The 21,340-nt window shown below is 44.4% G+C and overlaps 1 protein-coding gene across 1 annotated transcript in view; it reads left to right on the top strand.

Moving 5' to 3' along the window:
• Positions 1-21,340, top strand: part of LOC115081094 (vomeronasal type-2 receptor 26-like) — a 94,426-nt gene that overhangs the window by 23,259 nt on the left and 49,827 nt on the right. Inside the window, exon 2 of the mRNA XM_029585605.1 lies at positions 20,329-20,620. Coding sequence (XP_029441465.1) covers positions 20,329-20,620 — 292 coding nt within the window. The remainder of the gene's footprint in view (positions 1-20,328; positions 20,621-21,340) is intronic.

Raw genomic sequence — 21,340 nt, 5'->3', positions numbered from 1 at the left:
ACTAGGGGGTTATTTTCGAATGTTATCGCGTGCGTTAGGGTCTTATTGCACATGATAAACCCCTATCGCCTGCGATAAGGGGCTTTTCGCGTAGTGATAGGATGTTAATTAGCTGGAGGGGAGGAGTCAGCCACGGCACCGCTGCCGGCGATAATGTGAGAGACATTCTCGCCGGCAAGTAGCGAGGCGAATAGCACCCACCTTTTACGGTGGCGCTAGTTGTGCAAAAGTCTGCAGCCGGCTGCACTGCGGCCGGCGAAATCGCACCGCTGGGGTGCAAATGGCTGCGGCCTTTCGCAGGCCCACCCCGCTTTTTCCCCCCCTGCCCCCTTTTTCGCTGGATTCCTCATTCTGTGAAGAATGATGAATGCAGCCCAACTTAGCCTGCAGCCACTGAATACAACCAGCAATCTAAAATTTAGCCAGATAGTCTATTCATCTAACTTTAGGACAGGTCTATAGCTCGACCAGAGCTAGCTAGATAAATTATCCAGCTAACTGAATATTCAAGATAGCCGGATAAGTTATTCAGCTAATTTGATTCTTCTTTGTTACATCCCATGCTTCACCTGGCCCTTGGTTGATTATTTAGCTGGATAAGTAGTTATCATGGCTAAATGTTGCCTGCGGATCCTAGGCAGATGTAGAGCCACCAGCCCTTAGTCACATAAGTCAAAACATATCCGACTAAGTGGCACGGAATATGGACATCATACTTTTCTTTCACCTTGAACATTTAATTTTTTCCAGAATTTTTGACATCTTTCAGAGGTGCTCCCTGCCCAATCTCAGAGTGATTCAGAGACTTCTGTATGTTATGAAATTGGCTGCTTGAGCAGTACACTGTGCCGTGGATCAGAACCCAGGACCTGTGGCCACTTCCCAGTGGGATTGGTGAGGAGGAGTGCTTCAAAACACTATACTCAAGGACAGGCAAAACTGGGAGAGTAAACATGTTCAGCAAATGTGGAGATAAGTGACGCATGCATGAATGGTATCAAATACATGTTAAAGGCCATTCATCTGTGCTAACTGCTAACTTGTCATGGCATTTTATAACTTGCGCCACACAAGTACAAAGTATCTGGGGACTTGGCACCAATTTTCAGCTGGAAAAACAATCCCTTGCTTCTTTCTGCCTGGGCTATTCCTGGCACAATGCAAAAGAAGATGCATACTTGTAAACCCCTCCCCCCCCGGGAATGCCTCTCCTTATTGCCTGTAATATTACGCACAATGGACACTGACCCACAGAACTGTCCTTCATCAGTCTAACATCCATTAGTAAATAAACTCCATGGTATCGGCTGTTTAAGAAAGCCAGAGAAAGAGATGGGCCGGAGAGAGCGTTAGTTGTTCTAACTTCTTGTCCCATGCCTTGAGCACACTTCTGGTAAAGCAAATAATAAAGATAAATATTTTAATTTTATTTATTCTGATTCTTATTGAGACCAATCATCAGTGAACTGATGCGCAGACAAATTATCCAGCTAAAGTTAGGCACCAGTCGCTTAAGCCCTTTTTGGGGTAATGGGGAATAATTTTGATAGATCAAATGCTAAGATTGAAAATATTAATCTTTATGCAGTGACTCCTGCTTTGTCCTGCATGCCATCATATATCTGGCAGATTCTGGTCTCACTGGCTTTTTTTCTTCCTTTGCTTATTTTTTGTGACCTATGGACCAAATGTGGCAGATCCATTGTGGGCAGTGCACAGAGTGGAGGCTGACTTTTCTCATTGCAACTAAGTTATACCTGCTTATTACTTATAATTAGTGTAGAAGGCTTCTGTATATAATATATTACTGTCTGTGATTTCATTTCATTATAGACTGATATTATAGTATATTAATTTACTGTTTGGTTTCTCTGCTCTACAGTTTCTTTAAGATTAAAAAACAAACAAACAAAACAAACCCCCCCCCCCCCAAAAAAAAAACAAAACACTCCAGCTTTTAACCTGATAGAATCTCTTATTTGGATTTAGCTGTCACTAATAATCTCTGTTTAGAAATTAATATTGGGGCATAAAGAGCTGAGTAAAAAGAATTTAAAACAAAGGACAAATAAATTTCCAGAAGTGTCCTGATCTACCTAGCTTGGGTGTTGTTGCGTTCGTGCCTCTTCTCGCCCCTCATTCCACCCTCTCTACCTTGGGAGCGACTCCCTTCAGCTCTGATGGACAGATGCAACCGCGGCTTCTCCCTGCCTCTTGGTCCCAGTGTCCCCGGGCTGGCTTGACACTACGGATCCGCCATGTTCCTGATGATGGAAGGGCGCACGCGCTCCAGACTTTGTACCAGCAAGGGCGCGAACCTCGGGGTCCCCCCCCCCCCCATAGTGACGTCATCCATTTCCACTTTAAAAGGTCTTTGTTTGCTAACCACTAACGAGTTAGCAAGGAACTCCAACATGACTTGCTTCGGCAGTCCACGATACTTGCAACAACGATCTGAGTCAGCGAGGGGAATCCTTCTCCACTGCTCGGCCTTTTCAAACTTACCAGGAGTACCCGCTCCATGGGGGCTCCGCTCTCTCTTCTTGATTTCAGATTGCCAAGACGGGATCCGGTACTCGCTCCTCGAGGGCCTACGTCCCTGAATACTCGGAAGACTCCTCATTGCCTGGAAGCGATCGCAGACGTGAACACGAGTTCTATTGTAGATAGGAATCGGTACTCGCTCCACGAGGGCCTACATTCCTATATCTCTGAAGACTCCCTTCCATCCAAGACGTTATCGCAGGTACGGAGATCGAGAGTTATATTGGCAAGATTGTAGATAGGAACCGGTACTCGCTCCACAAGGGCCCATGTTCCTAGAATCCTTTACAGACTCTCTTCTACTCTAGAAGCCATTTCATATACAGCTATTGTGAGTTCTTATTACAGACTGTTTATAGGAACCAGTGCTCACCTACGGCTCCTGTCCTGAATATACTGAAGACTCTCTGTGGCATAGAGACCATTGTAGACATCTACTATTGTGAGTGTACCATCTTGTATCCAGTATACCCTGTCTACTCACTACTTCTAGTTTCTCTCTACAGCTCAGTGACCCAGAGATTATATTCCAGTATCAGAAGGACTTCAGTCTTGTCGGACACATCAATTCACTACTGCCACCACTGGTGATCCAGCTTCCAGCCTAATAAAGAACTATTTGTGTTTATTTCATATTCTAGCCTAGCCGGTGGTTCCTCTCAGGATTTCCTCCTGGGGGCGCTGTCATCTGCCATCGGCCCAGGGATTCACCATTTCCTCCAAGTGGTCATTCCTTACACTACTATCACTCTGTGGGAGCCAACTACTACCGACCACTAACACCGCTTATGGAAGTATTATATAGATAGCTACCTTCTCTTTCTATGGGACTTGCCAGCAGCCTATATATAACAGATTGCTACTCCGTAGCGGAGGCATGATAGATTGCTATCTCAGTAGCGAAGTACAATATACCTATTGTTACCTCTTCTCCTCAGAAGAGTATCATTGTACAGTTTGCCAACTCCTCTTCCCTGGGGAGTTGATCCATAACAGATTGCTACCTCCTTCCCTTACAGGAGCATCTATCAGCAGTTCACTAACAGATTACTAACTCTGCCTTCCTGGCAGGGTAAGTACTACAGATAGCTAACTCCTCCCCTCTGGAGGAACAGATAATGACAGATTGCTAACTCCTCCCCCTTTCAGGAGAAAAGCAGAACAGATTGCTAACTCTGCTCTCCTGGCGGGGTGAGCGATAACAGATTGCTAACTCCTACCCTCTGGAGGAGGAGAGCTTAACAGGTGTGGCTGTCTCAGAGCTTGTGGTTGCTTAACTCTGACAACCAGCAGATCCATTGTGGGCAGTGCACAGTGAGGAGCCAGGGAGCACTAACGATTCTTGTTTCCAGCTAAGAAAAGATTTAACTTAGTAAGCCAATCAGGGGAAAGGTCTTATGAAACTCAATTGCAGATACAGAGTCCTGAGAACATCCGTGACCAAGAGTTAACTGTTTGACTCCCTCCTACCCTACCCCTCCTACCCTACCCCTCCTACCCTACCCTACCCCTCTACCCACCCACCCCTGGGTTTGTTTTTCTGATATAGTTTGCCTAAATTCATAATTGGCAACAAGATAAATTAGTAAATTGGTATTTCCTTACGGGTAGATTTTCAAACAGCGCGATTTGGTGTACTTTTGTTGGCGCATCAGGCGCAAACAAAAGTACGCTGGATTTTAGTAGATACGCGCGTAGCCGCTAAAATCCTGGATCGGCGCGCGCAAGGCTACCGATTCCGTATAGCCGGCGCGCGCCGAGCTGCGCAGCCTACCTCCGTTCCCTCCGAGGCCGCTCCCTTGTCGGGGGATTTACGCCTCCCGGAGGGAGACGTAAATCCCCGCGCGCCAGCGGGCCGCTAGCGCGCCGGGATGCGACCTGGGGGCGGGTCCGGAGTGCGCGGCCACGCCCCCGGACCGCCCTGGGCCATAACCACGCCCCCTAGCCCGCCCCCGAAACGCTACGTCCCGCCCCGAAAACGCCGCGCGGATCGGGCCCGCCCCCGACACGCCCCCTAGGAAAACCCCGGAACTTACGCGAGTCCCGGGGTCTGCGCGCGCCGGTAGGCCTATTGAACATAGGCGCACCGGCGAGCAGGGCTCTTAAAATCCGCCCCTTAGGTGTTAACCATCAAATAAATTACCAAAATGAGGACTATCCAATGTAATTATTGTGGAGCCTTTATTCTGAGGGAAATCATCTGGAAACTTAGGGCTTGCCCCATTTGTTCAGAACTCTCTTCCTTGAAAAAGGAACTTGCTGAAGTTAAAGCTGAATTAGCTTCAATGAAGAAAGGCTCACCCACTGTACAATATTCAGGAATTAATTCCCCATTACCACAGAAAAAACAAAAGTCAAGGATAAAGAGATTTACAGTGGGCTCAGGTAGGATAAGATCCGTGACCCACAGGCACCCATTCTTGACAGCTGTGCAGTCCACAAGTCTACCCCCCCCCCCCCCCACTCACACAGGGCATTAAGGAACTCAATAAACAACAAGTTACAGTGGGCTCTGGTAGAATTGAACCTGTGATGCAGAGACACACACTGTATCAAGTGCAACAAGTACAAAAAGCCTTCTCTGTATTAAATACTGAAGAAGTTCTTGAGAAAAAGATTGAAGTGATATCTGAAAAGAAAGAAGAAACGCAATGCATACAGAAATTCCAGATCAGTAACCAAAGGAAAAAGCTCATTGTGCTGGATGAATCTGTCATCAAAGGCACTATTATTTTACTTTGCACAAATGCAAAGGGAAAGGGAGAAGTGGACAACAAAACTCAACTATATAGTTTACAAAGGGAGTCCAGGAACAGCAGTAACCTGAACAAGGAAAGCTGGAAAGCTATGAGTGCAAATGCTCGTAGTTTGGGCAATAAAATCCCAGATCTGGAAGTCCTAATGGTAGAGGCGGACTTGGACATTGTTGCTGTCACGGAGATGTGGTTCACAGAATCTCACGATTGGGATATGGCAATACCGGGTTATAACTTGTTAAGGAAGGACAGAGAGGATAGGAAATGGGGATGAGTGGCTCTTTATATCAGAAACAATATCCAAGCATCTGAGCTGCAAGGAAGATGGGGCAATGAAGAAGCACTATGGGCCAACTTAAAAAAGATGGGACATCCATTTTTATTGGAGTGGTTTACAGGCCTCCAAACCAAAAGGAAGAGCTTGACAGAGATCTGGTTGAAGATATCCAAAAGATGGTAAAGAAGGGAGAAGTGGTGATCGTTGGAGACTTTAATCTCCTTATGTTCTTCTTATGTTCTTATGTTCTTCTTATCTGCTGGATGTAGACTGGAGAATCCCATCTGCAGAATCTAACAATAGTAGAGAAATATTGGATGCTCTGCAAGGAGCTTTGTTCAAACAAATTGTAATACAACCCACAAGAGAGAGGGAGCTATACTCGATTTAGTGCTCACTAGAGATGTGAATCGTGTCCTCGATCGTCTTAACGATCGATTTCGGCTGGGAGGGGGAGGGAATCGTATCGTCGCCGTTTGGGTGTTTAGAGTATCGTGAAAATCGTTAAAATCGTGAACCGGCACACTAAAACCCCCTAAAACCCACCCCTGACCCTTTAAATTAAATCCCCCACCCTCCCGAACCCCCCCCAAATGCCTTAAATTACCTGGGGGTCCAGCGGCGGTCCGTAGCTAAATCGGGGGAAGGGGGAGGGCAGGAAAACGGCACACTAAAACACCCTAAAACCCACCCCCGACCCTTTAAATTAAATCCCCCACCCTCCCGAACCCCCCACAAATGCCTTAAATTACCTGGGGGTCCAGCGGCGGTCCGAAACGGTCTCCTGCAATTGAATCGTGTTGTCTTCAGCCGGCGCCATTCTGCGCCGCCATTTTGCAAAATGGCGGCGCAAAATGGCGGCGGCCATAGACCAACACGATTCGACTGCAGAAGGTCGTTCCGGACCCCCGCTGGACTTTTGGCAAGTCTTGTGGGGGTCAGGAGGCCCCCCCAAGCTGGCCAAAAGTCCCTGGGGGTCCAGCGGGGGTCCGGGAGCGATTTCCTGCCGCGAATCATTTTCCGTACGGAAAATGGCGCCGGGAGGAGATCGACTGCAGGAGGTCGTTCAGGGGAGGTTCCGGACCCCGGCTGACCCCGCTGAACGACCTCCTGCAGTCGATCTCCTGCCGGCGCCATTTTCCGTACGGAAAACGATTCGCGGCAGGAAATCGCTCCCGGACCCCCGCTGGACCCCCAGGGACTTTTGGCCAGCTTGGGGGGGCCTCCTGACCCCCACAAGACTTGCCAAAAGTCCAGCGGGGGTCCGGAATGACCTCCTGCAGTCGAATCGTGTTGGTCTATGGCCGCCGCCATTTTGCGCCGCCATTTTGCAAAATGGCAGCGCAGAATGGCGGCGGCTGAAGACAACACGATTCAATTGCAGGAGGCCGTTCCGGACCGCCGCTGGACCCCCAGGTAATTTAAGGCATTTGGGGGGGGGTTCGGGAGGGTGGGGGATTTAATTTAAAGGGTCGGGGGTGGGTTTTAGGGGGTTATAGTGTGCCGGTTTTCCTGCCCTCCCCCTTCCCCCGATTTACGATTTTTTGACGATAAATCGGGGGAATTGGTATTGTATCGTGGCCCTAACGATTTTTGACGATTTAAAATATATCGGACGATATTTTAAATCGTCAAAAAACGATTCACATCCCTAGTGCTCACTAATGGAGATAATGTCTCTGATGTCCAGGTGGGCGCCTACCTCAGCACTAGTGATCATCAAACAGTATGGTTTAATATCACAAAAAGGATATGGAAAAGAAGCACACAGACCCAAGTTTTGCAGTTCAAAAAACACGGACTTTAATGAAATGGGGAAGTACCTAGAGGAAGAACTAGAAGGCTGGGACAACAAGAGAGATGTGGAACAACAGTGGACCAAACTAAAAGGAGCAATTACCAAGGCAACTAATTGAAATGTTAGAAAAGTAAAGAAAAGCAAAAGAAAAATAAAACCTATCTGGTTCTCAAAGGAGGTGGCTGACAAAATAAAAGCTAAAAGAACAGTGTTCAAGAAATGTAAAGGATCCCAAAGGGAGGAGCAGGAAGAAGAATATCTGGTAGAACTGAGGGAGACAAAGAAAGTAATCAAGATGGCAAAAAGTCAAGCGGAAGAAAGGATTGCCAAAGAGGTAAAGAGAGGTGACAAAACATTTTTCAGATACATCAGTGAAAAGAGAAAAGTTCAAAGTGGTATAGTGAAATTGAAAGGTGAAAAGGATCAATGTGTGGAGAGAGACGAAGAAATGGCAGAAATATTAAACGAATACTTCAGTTCTGTGTTCACTAAAGAGGACCCTGGAGAAGGACCGTCGCTAGTTAATAAGAAACTGGAGGGGAATGGAGTAGATGTAACTCCATTTACAGTAGAGAATGTATGGGAAGAGCTGTGGAAACTGAAAGTGGACAAAGCCATTGGGCCTGATGAGGTTCATCCCAGGATACTGAGGGAGCTCAGAGATGTTCTGGCGGGTCCGCTGTGTGACCTGGTCAATAGATCCCTAGAAACGGGAGTAGTGCCGAGCGATTGAAGAAGAACGGTAGGTGGTCCTGCTTCACAAGAGTGGAAACAGAGAAGAGGCTGGTAACTACAGACAGGTTAGCCTCACCTCAGTGGTGGGAAAATTAATGGAGTCTCTGTTGAAAGAAAGAATAGTGAACTATCTACAGTCGGAAGAATTGCTGGACCAGAGGCAGCATGGATTCACCAGGGGAAGATCCTATCAGACAAATCTGATTGACTTTTTTGACTGGGTAACCAAGGAATTGGATCAAGGAAGAGCGCTCAATGGGGTAGATTTTCAGAGCCCTGCTCGCCTAAATCCGCCCAAAACCGGGCGGATTTAGGCGAGCAGGGCCCTGCGCGCCGGGAAGCCTATTTTACATAGGCCTCCCGGCGCGCGCAGAGCCCCGGGACTCGCGTAAGTCCCGGGGTTCTCGGAGGGGGGCGTGTCGGGGGCGTGTCGGGGGGCGGGCCCGGTCGTCGCGGCGTTCCGGGGGCGTGTCGGCAGCGTTTTGGGGGCGGGTACGGGGCGTGGCTACGGCCCGGGGGCGTGGCCGCGCCCTCCGTACCCGCCCCCAGGTCGCGGCCCGGCGCGCAGCAGGCCCGCTGGCGCGCGGGGATTTACGTCTCCCTCCGGGAGGCGTAAATCCCCCGACAAAGGTAAGGGGGGGGTGTAGACAGGGCCGGGCGGGTGGGTTAGGTAGGGGAAGGGAGGGGAAGGTGAGGGGAGGGCAAAGGAAAGTTCCCTCCAAGGCCGCTCCGATTTCGGAGCGGCCTTGGAGGGAACGGGGGGGAGGCAGCGCGGCTCGGCGCGCGCAGGCTATACAAAATCGATAGCCTTGCGCGCGCCGATCCAGGATTTTAGTGGATACGCGCGGCTCCGCGCGTATCTACTAAAATCCAGCGTACTTTTGCTTGAGTCTGATGCGCAAGCAAAAGTAGGCTGATCGCGCTTCTTTTAAAATCTACCCCAATGTCATCTACTTGGACTACAGCAAAGCTTTCGATACGGTTCCGCACAGGAGACTGGTGAATAAAATGAGAAGCTTAGGAGTGAGTGCTGAGGTGGTGGCCTGGATTGCAAACTGGTTGACGGACAGAAGACAATGTGTGATGGTAAATGGAACTTACTCTGAAGAGAGAGCGATGTTGAGCGGAGTGCCACAAGGATCAGTGTTGGGACTGGGCCTGTTCAATATCTTTGTGAGCGACATTGTGGACAAGATAGAAGGTAAGGTTTGCATTTTGCGGATGACACTAAGATCTGCAACAGAGTGGACATGCCAGAAGGAGTGGAGAGAATGAGACGGGATTTAAGGAAACTGGAAGAGTGGTCGAAGATATGGCAGCTGAGATTCAATGCCAAGAAGTGCAGAGTCATGCATATGGAGTGTGGAAATCCGAAAGAACTGTATTTGATGGGGGGTGAAGGGCTGATGTGCACGGAGCAGGAGAGAGACCTTGGGGTGATAGTGTCTAATAATCTGAAGTCGGCTAAACAATGTGACAAGGCGATAGCTAAAGGCAGAATAATGCTGGGCTGTATAGAGAGAGGAATATCAAGTAAGAAAAGGGAAGTGATTATCCCCTTGTACAGGTCCTTGGTGAGGCCTCACCTAGAGTACTGTGTTCATTTCTGGAGACCGTATCTCTGAAGGGACAGAGACAGGATGGAGGCGGTCCAGAGAAGGGCGACTAAAAAGGTGGATGGTCTTCATCGAATGACTTATGAGGAGAGATTGAAAAATCTAAATATGTACACCCTGGAGGAAAGGAGGAGCAGGGGTGATATGACACAGACTTTCAGATACTTGAAAGGTTTTAATGATCCAAAGACAACGCAATCTTTTCCGTTGCAAAAAAATCAGCAGAACCAGGGGTCACGATTTAAAACTCCAGGGAGTAAGACTCAGAACCAATGTCAGGAACTATTTCTTCACAGAGAGGGTGGTGGATGCCTGGAATGCCCTTCCGAAGGAAGTGGTGAAGACAAAACTGTGAAGGATTTCAAAGGGGTGTGGGATAAATACTGTGGATCCTTAAAGTCTAGAGGATGTGAATGAAGAGAAGAGGCATGGCGGTGGCTTGCGGGAATGACGACTACTACCTGGAGATTAATGTCCTTAGTCAATAAACATACACACGGCTAATGTCCTTATTCAATAAACATACACATGGTTAATGCAATTCCAACATTGCTCTATGCTTCAACGGCAAGAGGAAATGTGGAAAAAGGATTTGCATCCACAAAAAAGCAGGAGAGTAGCTTGCTTGTTACGGCGGTTACTACCCCAAACCAAATAAGCCTGATACTTCACTTTCAATGAATATCCAGCATAGCCCTCTGCTTCAACGGCAGGGAGAATGACGAAAAGATGATTTATATTCAGACAACTACCAACAGGGACTGAATTACATAGTCTGGATAAAACAAATAATCATGGGTGTAGCTTGCTTGTTACGGCAGTTACTTCCCCGAATCAAGCCTGATACTTCACTTGGAATACATATCCAGCGCAGCTCACTGCTTCAACGGCAGGGGGAATGAAGAAAAGAAGATTTATATTCAAACAACCAACATGGACTGAATTGCTCAGGCTGGGTAAACCAGTGTGGGAGTAGCTTGCTTATTACAGTGGTTACTACCTCAAACCAATTAGCTAGATACTTCACTTAGATGCAGCTCCAGCACTGCTATCTACATCGATGGCGGGGGTGGAAGGGAAACAGAACCAAAAAGTTACTTAAAAGGGACAAGAGTAACAGATAAGTATGAAAAAATAAGTGTGAAATCTTACTGGGCAGACTGGATGGACCGTTTGGTCTTCTTCTGCCGTCATTTCTATGTTTCTATGTTTCTATAAATGCACAATTCCTTTTGATTAGTATTATTGCACTCCTCAGCAAGCATGGCCATCAAATTAATATTTGTCTTTCAATTAATGAAGGCATGACTTCTGTCAGGTGATATTTAATGACAGCCTATATTTAATATTAAATGCACAGGTCAGGAGCAGAGATCCCCCGAGGCTGAACCTTTGAGGAGCAGGGCCCTATAAAGGTCCCAGGCTGCCCTCACAGCTGCTGCTTCCCAGCTCCGAGCAGAGTTCAGCAGAAGGATCACCTGCTCCATCCTTAATGTGATTGGTGTCCATGCAAGGGTCAGCAAGACTTGTGCAGCCTCCCCCACCATGCCAACAAATTAACCGCAGCCACAGAGCAGAAGGAGCAGCTACTTCACAACCTGAAAGATGGGAAGTCCTCCCGCTCTGATTTTACTGATAATTTATGCCGACCTGTGGAAGACGGCCGAGTGCCGATGTTCACAAGGATGGAAGCTGACTTCAGATCCAGGATACCACAGGGATGGGGACATCATAATTGGAGGACTCATAAGTGTGAGCATTTTATATATAACGGAACCTATCTCCTTCATGTCTCCCAAATTGAAAACAAATATGATGTAAGTAGCCTTATGGTTTTGCTCTTATCAGAGATAAGCTTGTGAGGTTTATTTTGTATGGCTGCCGACATGAACTACAGATGTAACTTGTATATGAGAGAGGAAAATTAGATCCTGGAATTTTACATTTTCCTGCCGTTGTCCTATGAGATGCTATAGAGTTTAATTTAGCTCTCAGGTTTTCATGTTCCCAGAAAGTCTGTGAATGAATTAGTTGCAATACAGCATATACATTGTTCATATAAACAGGATGAAAACTACAGTGGGTAAAGTTAACAACCATACAATAAGAGTTAACATTTTATAGATTCTTTGGAATTTTTTGTAGATTCATTTTTTGGGGCAATTTTTAAACTACTACGGGATATGCAGTCCAATGGGTACTGCAAGTGTATTTTCAGGAAACCCTAACTGGGGTTTCCCTTTAAAAATCCCAGTGTCCGCAGACAGAATGTCGAATATACGCACATATGTTTGAACCTGCTTTGATGCAGGGCAAATTAATCTATGCAAAGTACCTGCAGGCTTTCAGAATAAAAGCCCCATTTCTATACTCCCTACCCCAACCTTCCTCTGCTTCAACTTCACTCCTTTTTTCCGGTGAATAACACTACCCATGCTTAACCAGCGAGTGATCCGTAACCTGCAGAAGGGATGGGTAATTTTCAATGGGGCTTTTTGCAACTGTTTTCCAATGTTAAAAACCTTTGAAAATGACTTTCCCTCTGAACTAAAAATACTTGTGGTCTTGCACCTTTAGCCAAGAAAACTTGCTCTTCCTCCCCCTCCTTTACCACCCATGCAAGAGCCATTGCAAAATATCCAGCATTTATAATGCACACACTTTAGATTCAACATAGGGTTGATACAGTCAGAGAGGAGGACTCCTTGGAAGCAGCGGTTTGAGAGGGCTTCCTCTGCAGCAGGGGATAGGCGTTTTGATGAGTTGGGATGGGAGGGATTTCTCTGCTGGTGGGAGTTTGTAATTACTACCAGAAAGGTGGTGGGGGGGGGGGGGGGGGGGGGGCCTAGGGCAGTGTTCTTCAAGGTAAGACCTGGGAGGGGGCAATGGCAGCAGCCATGGACCCCGAAGGTGGCCCTGGTCCACTGCCACTGGAAAAAAACAACCCTGTGCATGCCTCATCTCCACTCCCCACACAGCTGGTGAGGAGCAGAAAAAGCCCTGCCCCTACGCTACCCCTAGTCTGGTCCAGCAGTTAGTTGTAGTGGAGAAGGAGAGGCAGACCATAACTGTGAAGAGGAACACCATCCCTGGCTCAGCTAGGGTCCACAGTAAGTCCGAGAGGAGCAGAAGAGGCAAACTGCGGTGTTACAAAGACTGAGCCCTGCCCCCGCTGGTCATGCAGTCCACTGAGAACCAGAGGAGCAGGAGCACCGAAGTCCCAATGGCCATGGGAATTGGAAGGCCCCCCTCCTTTTGAAACCAGAGGAGCAGGGAGCATGGCATAGCCAGCAGCAGGAAGAGCACAGTATGGGGGCAGAGGGTCAACCGCAACGCAGCCAGCAGCAGCAGCAGCAGAGGGAATAGAGAAAGGACAGGACTGTAGAATAAGTACACTTTTTCAGTGTCTTAGCTGTTGGCAAGGTGAGCCAGTGAAATTTGAGAGAGGGCATAAAAGCAGCAGAAGGGGAGAGGTAGAGGTGGAGGTGATAGCCAATGGGAAGTTGTGAAGTAAACCCCACTGGTCAGCTATAACATTAGAGAGGGACCCCCACCTCCCCAGTCAGCACAATATTAGGAAAGGAATCCTTCCCACCCTAGCTCTGCTCCAGCCCCATCGGATTCAAAGTGGCCCCTGCTACAAAAATAGTGAAGGCCACTGATTTAGGGGATTTTTTTTTACCATGAAGGGTCTTGATCTTGCTGAGATAGGGAAGGTTACCCCCCGTGCTAACTGGCCTGCTCATAGCTAGCAAACTTTCTGTGAAAAAGCAAAGTCTTTTCCCAATTCCTTGTGTAAACCTCCCTCCTTTAGATTCATACAGTGATCCCTATGGAAAGTGCTACATTCTGGCACCTGACTGTGTTTGAACGTTTCTATCATATGTCCCACGTTCCTTTCTTCCATCTTTAGAGCTCGTCTTTCATTGCATCATGCGCTCTATGAATGGCTTAATATTAGAGGTCTTGAACTATATTATTACTCTCCTTTGAACAGCCCCTCCATTTTGTCGATGTCCTTTACGCGTGTGATCATCGGAACTGAGGAATTTGTCACCGAAGAATATGGCCAAGGTTAATAAGATAGCTGGGCTTTAAAGTGTTCAGACAGGCCCTTTAACAATTATTGCCAGATACATTTATTTATTTTATTTGCTTTTATATTCAGCTAATGCCATCACGTCGGTTTACATATAACAATTTTAACTAAAAAATGGATACAATGTAATAAAATATAACAAATGAGGGGGAAAAAATGGGATATGTATTCCAATATACAATTATCATATATGTTAAAAATAGGAGTGTGATCAGTGAAAGCTTGGGGGTTGAGAAGAGGGAGAAACAAGAGAGGGATGGGTTAAAGAGTGTAGTGATTGATAAAATAGAAGGAAGGGGGATGGGAAAAAGGGGAGTAAAGGGGAAGGTATAATTGAAAGTGATAGAAGGGTTATTGATCTTAAGACATTGTAAATGCTTTATGAAAAGCCAAGTTTTTATTTTTTTCTTGAAAGTTTTAGTAGCTTCTTCAAGTCTTATTTCTGTGGGTAAAGTACTCCATAAAGCTGGTCCTGCAATGGAAAAAGCACACTCTCTTGTAAATTGATGGTGAACGTAAGTTTCTATGTGAGTCTTTAAAAAGAAGTGTGTCTTTCATCCATTCAATTTTATTATTATAGAGAGCTTTGTGGATCAGAGTTAGGGTTTTATATATTATCCTGTGAGAGATTGGTAAAAATGAAGTTGTTTAAGGATCGGAGTGATGTGTTCTGTTCTTTTGCAGTTGGACAAAGATCTAGCTGCTGCATTTTGTAGACGCTGTAAAGGCTTTATAGTTGAAATTGGAAGACCTAGGAGAATTGCATTGCAGTAATCTAGTTTTGAAAAAATTAAGGCTTGTAAAGCTGTCTTCAAAGTGTAGAAGAGGTTTAATTCATTTTAAAATTTGAAGTTTAAAGAAACCTTCTTTTATTATATTATTGATATGTTTCTTAATCTATTATTTATTTATTTGGGGGAAACACCATCTTTTACTTGTTCTCAGAGTAAACAGCAATAACAAATTTTCCTGATTAGGATCTGCCATGTACCACCTAATGAATCAGAGCCAGGAAGCTGAGCTCGATGGGCTTATTGGTCTTGACCCAGCATGGAACTTCTTATGTAACTGATTGCAAACAATATACACCCCCTACCCATCCATGCAGGAATTATTTTTTAAATTTAATTATTTTTTTATATATATATTATTTATATATATTATTTTTTATATATTTTATTGTATATATATATTTATTTTATTTTATTTAGGTTTTTTTTATATACCAGCATTCATGATAAAATCACATCATGCCGGTTTACATTCGAACAAAGGTGTGCAAAAAATACAATAACTGAATCTAGTGCAGAGGAGTTGCAGTTACAATGAAACAGGGGTAATGGAACTGGGACACGAGAGAAAAAAGCAGAAGAAGATTAACATCATAAATTAATAATTATTTACAGAACCGGAATGGCTACATTCTTTGAGTATATAGGTTGTGATTCAGGTGTGGTCAGGGAAGGCTTGTTTGAATAGCCAAGTTTTCAATCTTTTTCGGAAGGTTGGCAGGCAAGGCTCCTGGCGAAGGTTCGTGGGGATGGAGTTCCAGAGTGATTGTCCAGCTGTCGAGAAAGCCCGTTCTCTTGAGATTATGTGCCGTGTGGATTTCGTATTGGGTATCTGGAGGGATCCTCTGTAGGCTTCTCTGGTCAGTCTAAGGGAGTTGTGTGGGCTGAGCGGGTATTGAATGTCAAGTGACGTAAGGTGGTGGATGGACTTATATATGATGGTAATGGATTTGTAGATGATTCTGAAGTGAATAGGGAGCCAATGGAGATCTTTTAAGATGGGTGAGATGTGGTCTCTTCTTCTGGTATTCGTGAGTATTCTTGTCGCCGTGTTTTGGACCATCTGCAGAGGTCCAAAATAACTTAATAACTATATATAGTTATTAATAATTAATAATTTAAATCTTGCTAATATATGAAACAACCAGAAGTCCAATATACAGTCCACTATTATAAGCAACGGGGTGTGAGAAATGATATAATCAGGGGGGAAAAACCTCAGACAGCGCACCCAATTGAATGTCACACCAAGACAATTTCTAACGGTGCAAAAAAGCCACTTTAGGCTGCCATCATTGGAAAAAAACCCTTTATGTATTTAAACATCACCGTAATTTTCACCTTTATAGTCTAAAACACTTCCTTTTATTTTTAGTGTAATCTTGAAATCTAGTTCATTTAAACTCTGTACTTATCTTTATATAAGGGCTTTTATAGATTTCTGGAAAACAAACCAATAACACCGACATGGCCATGTTTCACAGCTTCAGCTGCTGCTTCAGGGCATTCCGTTCAGTGTTCCATTTCCGGCCACTAAAACAAATCTGAAACAAAGTTTGTTATAAAGACTTGATAGACTTGTCTTTTTGCCAATCAGAGAATTCCAAAGTCCTGTTGGACCAATCAAACTGTTCACTGATTTAAAACCCCAGAGTTGTCGATCCCAATAATTTTAAAGCTCCCTTCTAATCAAATTCAAAAAATGCTGAAAACAATTATTATTTGAAAAGATGCCATTCGATGGTGACATTCAGCCCAGCAGGAGACACAAAACCTAATTTAAAATTCCAAAATTATTCCCGCTGCATAAGATTCAAACCGCAATTTCTTTCCAGTTCCAATCCACAGCCTTTAATTTCCTCAAATGTATGGCCCTTGGCAATGCGATGTTGGACTAGAGGTGCTTCAATGCTTTGATTGATCAAACAGCTCTTGTGTTCTGCTAATCGAACTTTAAATTTTCGAGTGGTTTTGCCCACATAAACCAAATTACATGGGCAAATCAATGCATACACAATATACAAGCTGTCACAATTGGATGTATGGTTCAGTACATATGCGCAATTATCTCGTGGATTTACAAAACACCTGACCTCCATCATATTATTACAATATTTACAGTTTCCACACTTCATGTGTTCTCTATGTTGCTCTTCCTGAACCAAAGCATCCTTCAGCATCGCCGCCACTAAAAATTCCCAAAGGTTTCTCTCTCTAGTAAAAGCAAAACAAATTGAAGTTTGGAAACATTCATGTAAAGACAACATTGATGATATATTCTTAATCTGGGGCGATACTATGGAAAATGTTTTCGATTCTTGGATTGGTTAAACACCTGACATGCCTATATTAAGTTTACAGTACAACATAGTACTGTACAGTTGGCATGTTTAGATATTTTGATCAGTAAGGATGGAGAGCTTTTAGCACCTCAGTGTATCGCAAACCCACAGATAGAAATATGAGTCTACATTTCACAAGCTTCCATCTGTTTCATCTAAGGAAGAATTTACCCTTTTCTCAGTTCCTTTGTTGCCATCGATTATGTTTGGAATTAAAAGAGTTTAAACAACAAGCTCAGCTAAAGGCAGATCATTTCATTCAATGTGGCTACCCATTTAAAATTGTAAAACAGATCTATTAGAGAGCTTTGTACTCAGAATGGGACACTTTGTTACAGTGTAATAATCAAGAGAAATTCATCGCAGATAACTTCATATGTCCATTGAGAATTTTGAATCTCTCTAGGTCAATATGTTCCATCATCAGACACCATTGGAACATTTTGCTTTACATGAATGTTTCCGAACTTCAATTTGTTTTGCTTTTTCCTTTTACTAGAGGTAGAAACTGTCCACATTTTTTAGTGTCGGCGATGCTGAAGGATGATTCAGTTCGGGAAGAGCAGCATAGAGGACACATGAAATGTGGAAACTGTAAATATTGTAATAATATGATGGAGGTCAGATGTTTTGTAAATCCACGAGATAATTGCGCATATGTACTGAACCATACATCCAATTGTGACAGTTTGTATATTGTGTATGCATTGATTTGCCCATGTAATTTGGTTTATGTGGGCAAAACCACTCGAAAATTTAAAGTTCGATTAGCAGAACACAAGAGCTGTCTGATCAATCAAAGCATTGAAGCACCTCTAGTCCAACATCGCATTGCCAAGGGCCATACATTTGAGGAAATTAAAGGCTGTGGATTGGAACTGGTGGGAAAAAAAATCACAATTTGAATCTGCTGGGAAAAAAAATCACAATTTGAATCTTATGCAGCGTGAACAATTTTGGATTTTTCGATTGGGCTCTGTCTCCTGCTGAGCTGAATGTCACCATCGAATGGCATCTTTTCAAATAATAATTGTTTTCAGCATTTTTTGAATTTGATTAGAAGGGAGCTTTAAAATTATTGGGATCGACAACTTTGGGGTTTTAAATCAGTTTGATTGGTCCAACAGGACTTTGGAATTCTCTGATTGGCAAAAAGACAAGTCTATCAAGACTTTATAACAAACTTTGTTTCAGATTTGTTTTAGTGGCCGGAAATGGAACACTGAACGGAATGCCCTGAAGCAGCAGCTGAAGCCGTGAAACATGGCCATGTCGGTGTTATTGGTTTGTTTTCCAGAAGTCTATAAAAGCCTTTATATAAAGATAAGTACAGAGTTTAAATGAACTAGATTTCAAGATTACACTAAAAATAAAAGGAAGTGTTTTGGACTATAAAGGTGAAAATTACGGTGGTGTTTAAACACATAAAGGGGTTTTTGTCCAGTGATGGCAGCCTAAAGTGGCTTTTTTTGCACCGTTAGACATTGTCTTGGTGTGACATTCAATTGGGTGCGCTGTCTGAGGTTTTTTTCCCCCTGATTATATCATTTCTCTCATTCCATTGCTTATAATAGTGTCTGTATATTGGACTTCTGGTTGTTTCATATATTAGCAAGATACAAATTATATGATTAATTTTTAATAACTATATATTAAAACATTATTTAAAAAATTATTAAATTAAAAAAAATGTTTTCTGCATGGACAGGTGGGGGGTATATATTGTTTGCAATCATGTAGCTGGGATACACCTTTCAGTCTTTTTGTGCGGACTTCTTATGTAATGCCATGCAAGCAAAATCTACCTAAATCATAATAAGCCTAATCTTTATAGATCTCATATACTGTTCCCAAATTTTGACTGTCACTGAACTTCTTTCATCTCCTACCTTGCCCTATTTTGTATGGCTTCCATCAGAAATGTTATGCTTTCTCTATCCCATTATTTACTGTATGAAAAATCCTTTCCTACAGGATCACTAAGATAGCTTCTACCCAGGGTAATTTTCCCCAGATGTTAAGCAGCTGTCATTACATCTATTACGCTTTTTCCTGTTTAAACTAATGATTGGATATGTACCTCTGATTTCCAGAACAAATCTGAATATCTGCTTAGTGAAATGCATTTAATTATTTTTACATCTAATCTACTTCAATATTATGATATATTCAGATCCCATCTCAGGAGATTAGTTCTCTTCTATGTATAAGTGTTTCCAGAGTGTTCATACTTCCAGTCACGTGCAGTCTTGTATCTGAAGGATCCTGTGAAAAAGAGCTGTCTGGTGGCATTTCATATCTCCCGGGCTCCAGAATCCTTAATTTATTGTGTGTCTAAATATATATCTTCAGACACCCCCCATGCTTTACAGACATGTTTAGAGAACAAAGGCAATATGTTTATTGTAATCACTGTGTCTGTCTGTCTGTCCATCCATTAGTTGACATTACATCTGTCCATCTGCATGCATGCATCAGGAGTAGATCCATATACAGCAGATGAGAGGTACTGGAGTCCAGGAGATAGAGGTATAGGGATTAATGCCATATATGTGAAGCTAGGATTCCATGTGGCCCAGGAGCATGGCAGATACCTGATGAGGGAAGTGAAGGCCCATTGGAAAAAGGGAAGAAAACATAATGGGGCAGATTTTCAAAGGCTATGCGCATAACGCATGCGCGTAACCTGAGAAAATCTGCCCCTGCGCGCGCCAAGCCTATTTTGCATAGGCTCGGTGGCGCACGCAAGCCCCGGGACAGGTGTATGTCCCAGGGCTTCGAAAAAGGGGCAGTCTGGGGGAGGGGGCGTGGCCGCGGTCTGGGGGCAGGGCCGGGGCGTGGCGGTGGTGCGGGGGCGTTCCGGGGCAGGGCCGAGTGCTCCTGCACAGCGGCCTGTGCTGGGGCATGGGGCGCCAGCAACCGGCCGGCGCGCACAAGTTACGCCTGCCTGAGGAAGGCCTAATTAATGCAACAAAGGTAGGGGGGGATTTAGGTAGGGCTGGGGGGTGGGGGGGAGCGGAAGGAAAGCCATCGAGGCTCCCCTAGGGCTCGGCGCACGCAAGGTGCACAAATGTGCACCCCCTTGTGCGCGCCGACCCCATATTTTATAACATGCGCGCGGCTGCGTGCACATGTTATAAAATCGGGTGTAGATTTGTTCGCGCCAGGTTGGGCAAACAAATCTATGCCTGTGCGTATTTTTTAAGATCTGTCCCAATTTGTGCAACATCTGGAGGATGTACCTTACAAACTCTATCAGATCAATTTGTAAAGCTTGTTAAAAGCTCCAACCATTTCACACAAGTCTGCAATTAATATCCATGTTTTATATCATTTAGTTTTACATTATCTGCAATGAATGTCATTGCAGGTATTCTCCAGTAAGCTTCTATAACTTCCTAGCCTTGATTTCTGCAGTGGAGGAGATTAACAACAGCTCGGAGCTTTTACCCAATCTCACGCTGGGGTTCGACATTTATGAGCCTTACAACAATCCTCTCTTTCTTTTTGTGGCTGCCATTAATATTTTCTCAGGAATGGGCAGCTGGATCCCAAATTACAGCTGTGAAACATCTGGTACACTGGCAGCAATCATTGAAGGCCTCTCAGCTGAGGATTCATCTCAAATATCCAATGTGTTCAGGATCTTCCACTACCCACAGGTCAGAAGACTTCTCAATTTTACTTTACACCCTGCTGCAGAATCCATGCCTACAAAACATTATCCTTCCTCAAAATTAATTAAATGTATTATCAAAACACATTGAAATATGGCAAACTGCATACATCAAAGGATGGTAATTAAGAAAAAAATGTAAAAATAATTAGTAGAAAAGCTGATAAAAACTTGTTATGCTATTTCCAAGACACCTAAAGCTTAATTAGGTTTGGAACCAGAGCAAAATCTAGTCCAAAAATTGCAGATATTTTTGAGTTCAGACTTCTGGTCAAATTTACAAGGTCCTAACCCAAAATCCAGTGTTTTTTTAGTTTAGAATGGAGAGAATAAAAGCTGAAAGGAAGAGAATCAAAGGGGCCAATGTAATAAGACACACGGCAAAACAGGTGCTCGCTATGAGCCCGGGTTTTGATCACCACGCGCGGCTGAAGCTGCCGCTTCCGTGGGATGTAAAAAAAAAAAATTATGGGTGGGAGAGGTGCGGTATGCTTCCGCCTCCTCTAAGTCAGCGGGGGTGGCTATCCTTTTTCACAAACAACTCCCTATTATTATTACTAAGGAAATTAAGGATCCTCAGGGGCGCTACCTGATTTTGGTCACTGAATTGTTTCATCAAGTTGTGGTTTTTTGCAATGTTTATGCACCAAATACGTATGCTCCCAGTTTTTACCATACTTTGTTTACACACCTTTTGCCTTATTTG

Source organism: Rhinatrema bivittatum, chromosome 19, assembly GCF_901001135.1.
Source record: "Rhinatrema bivittatum chromosome 19, aRhiBiv1.1, whole genome shotgun sequence".
Taxonomy (NCBI): domain Eukaryota; kingdom Metazoa; phylum Chordata; class Amphibia; order Gymnophiona; family Rhinatrematidae; genus Rhinatrema; species Rhinatrema bivittatum.
This window is presented reverse-complemented; position numbering and strand designations above follow the sequence as displayed.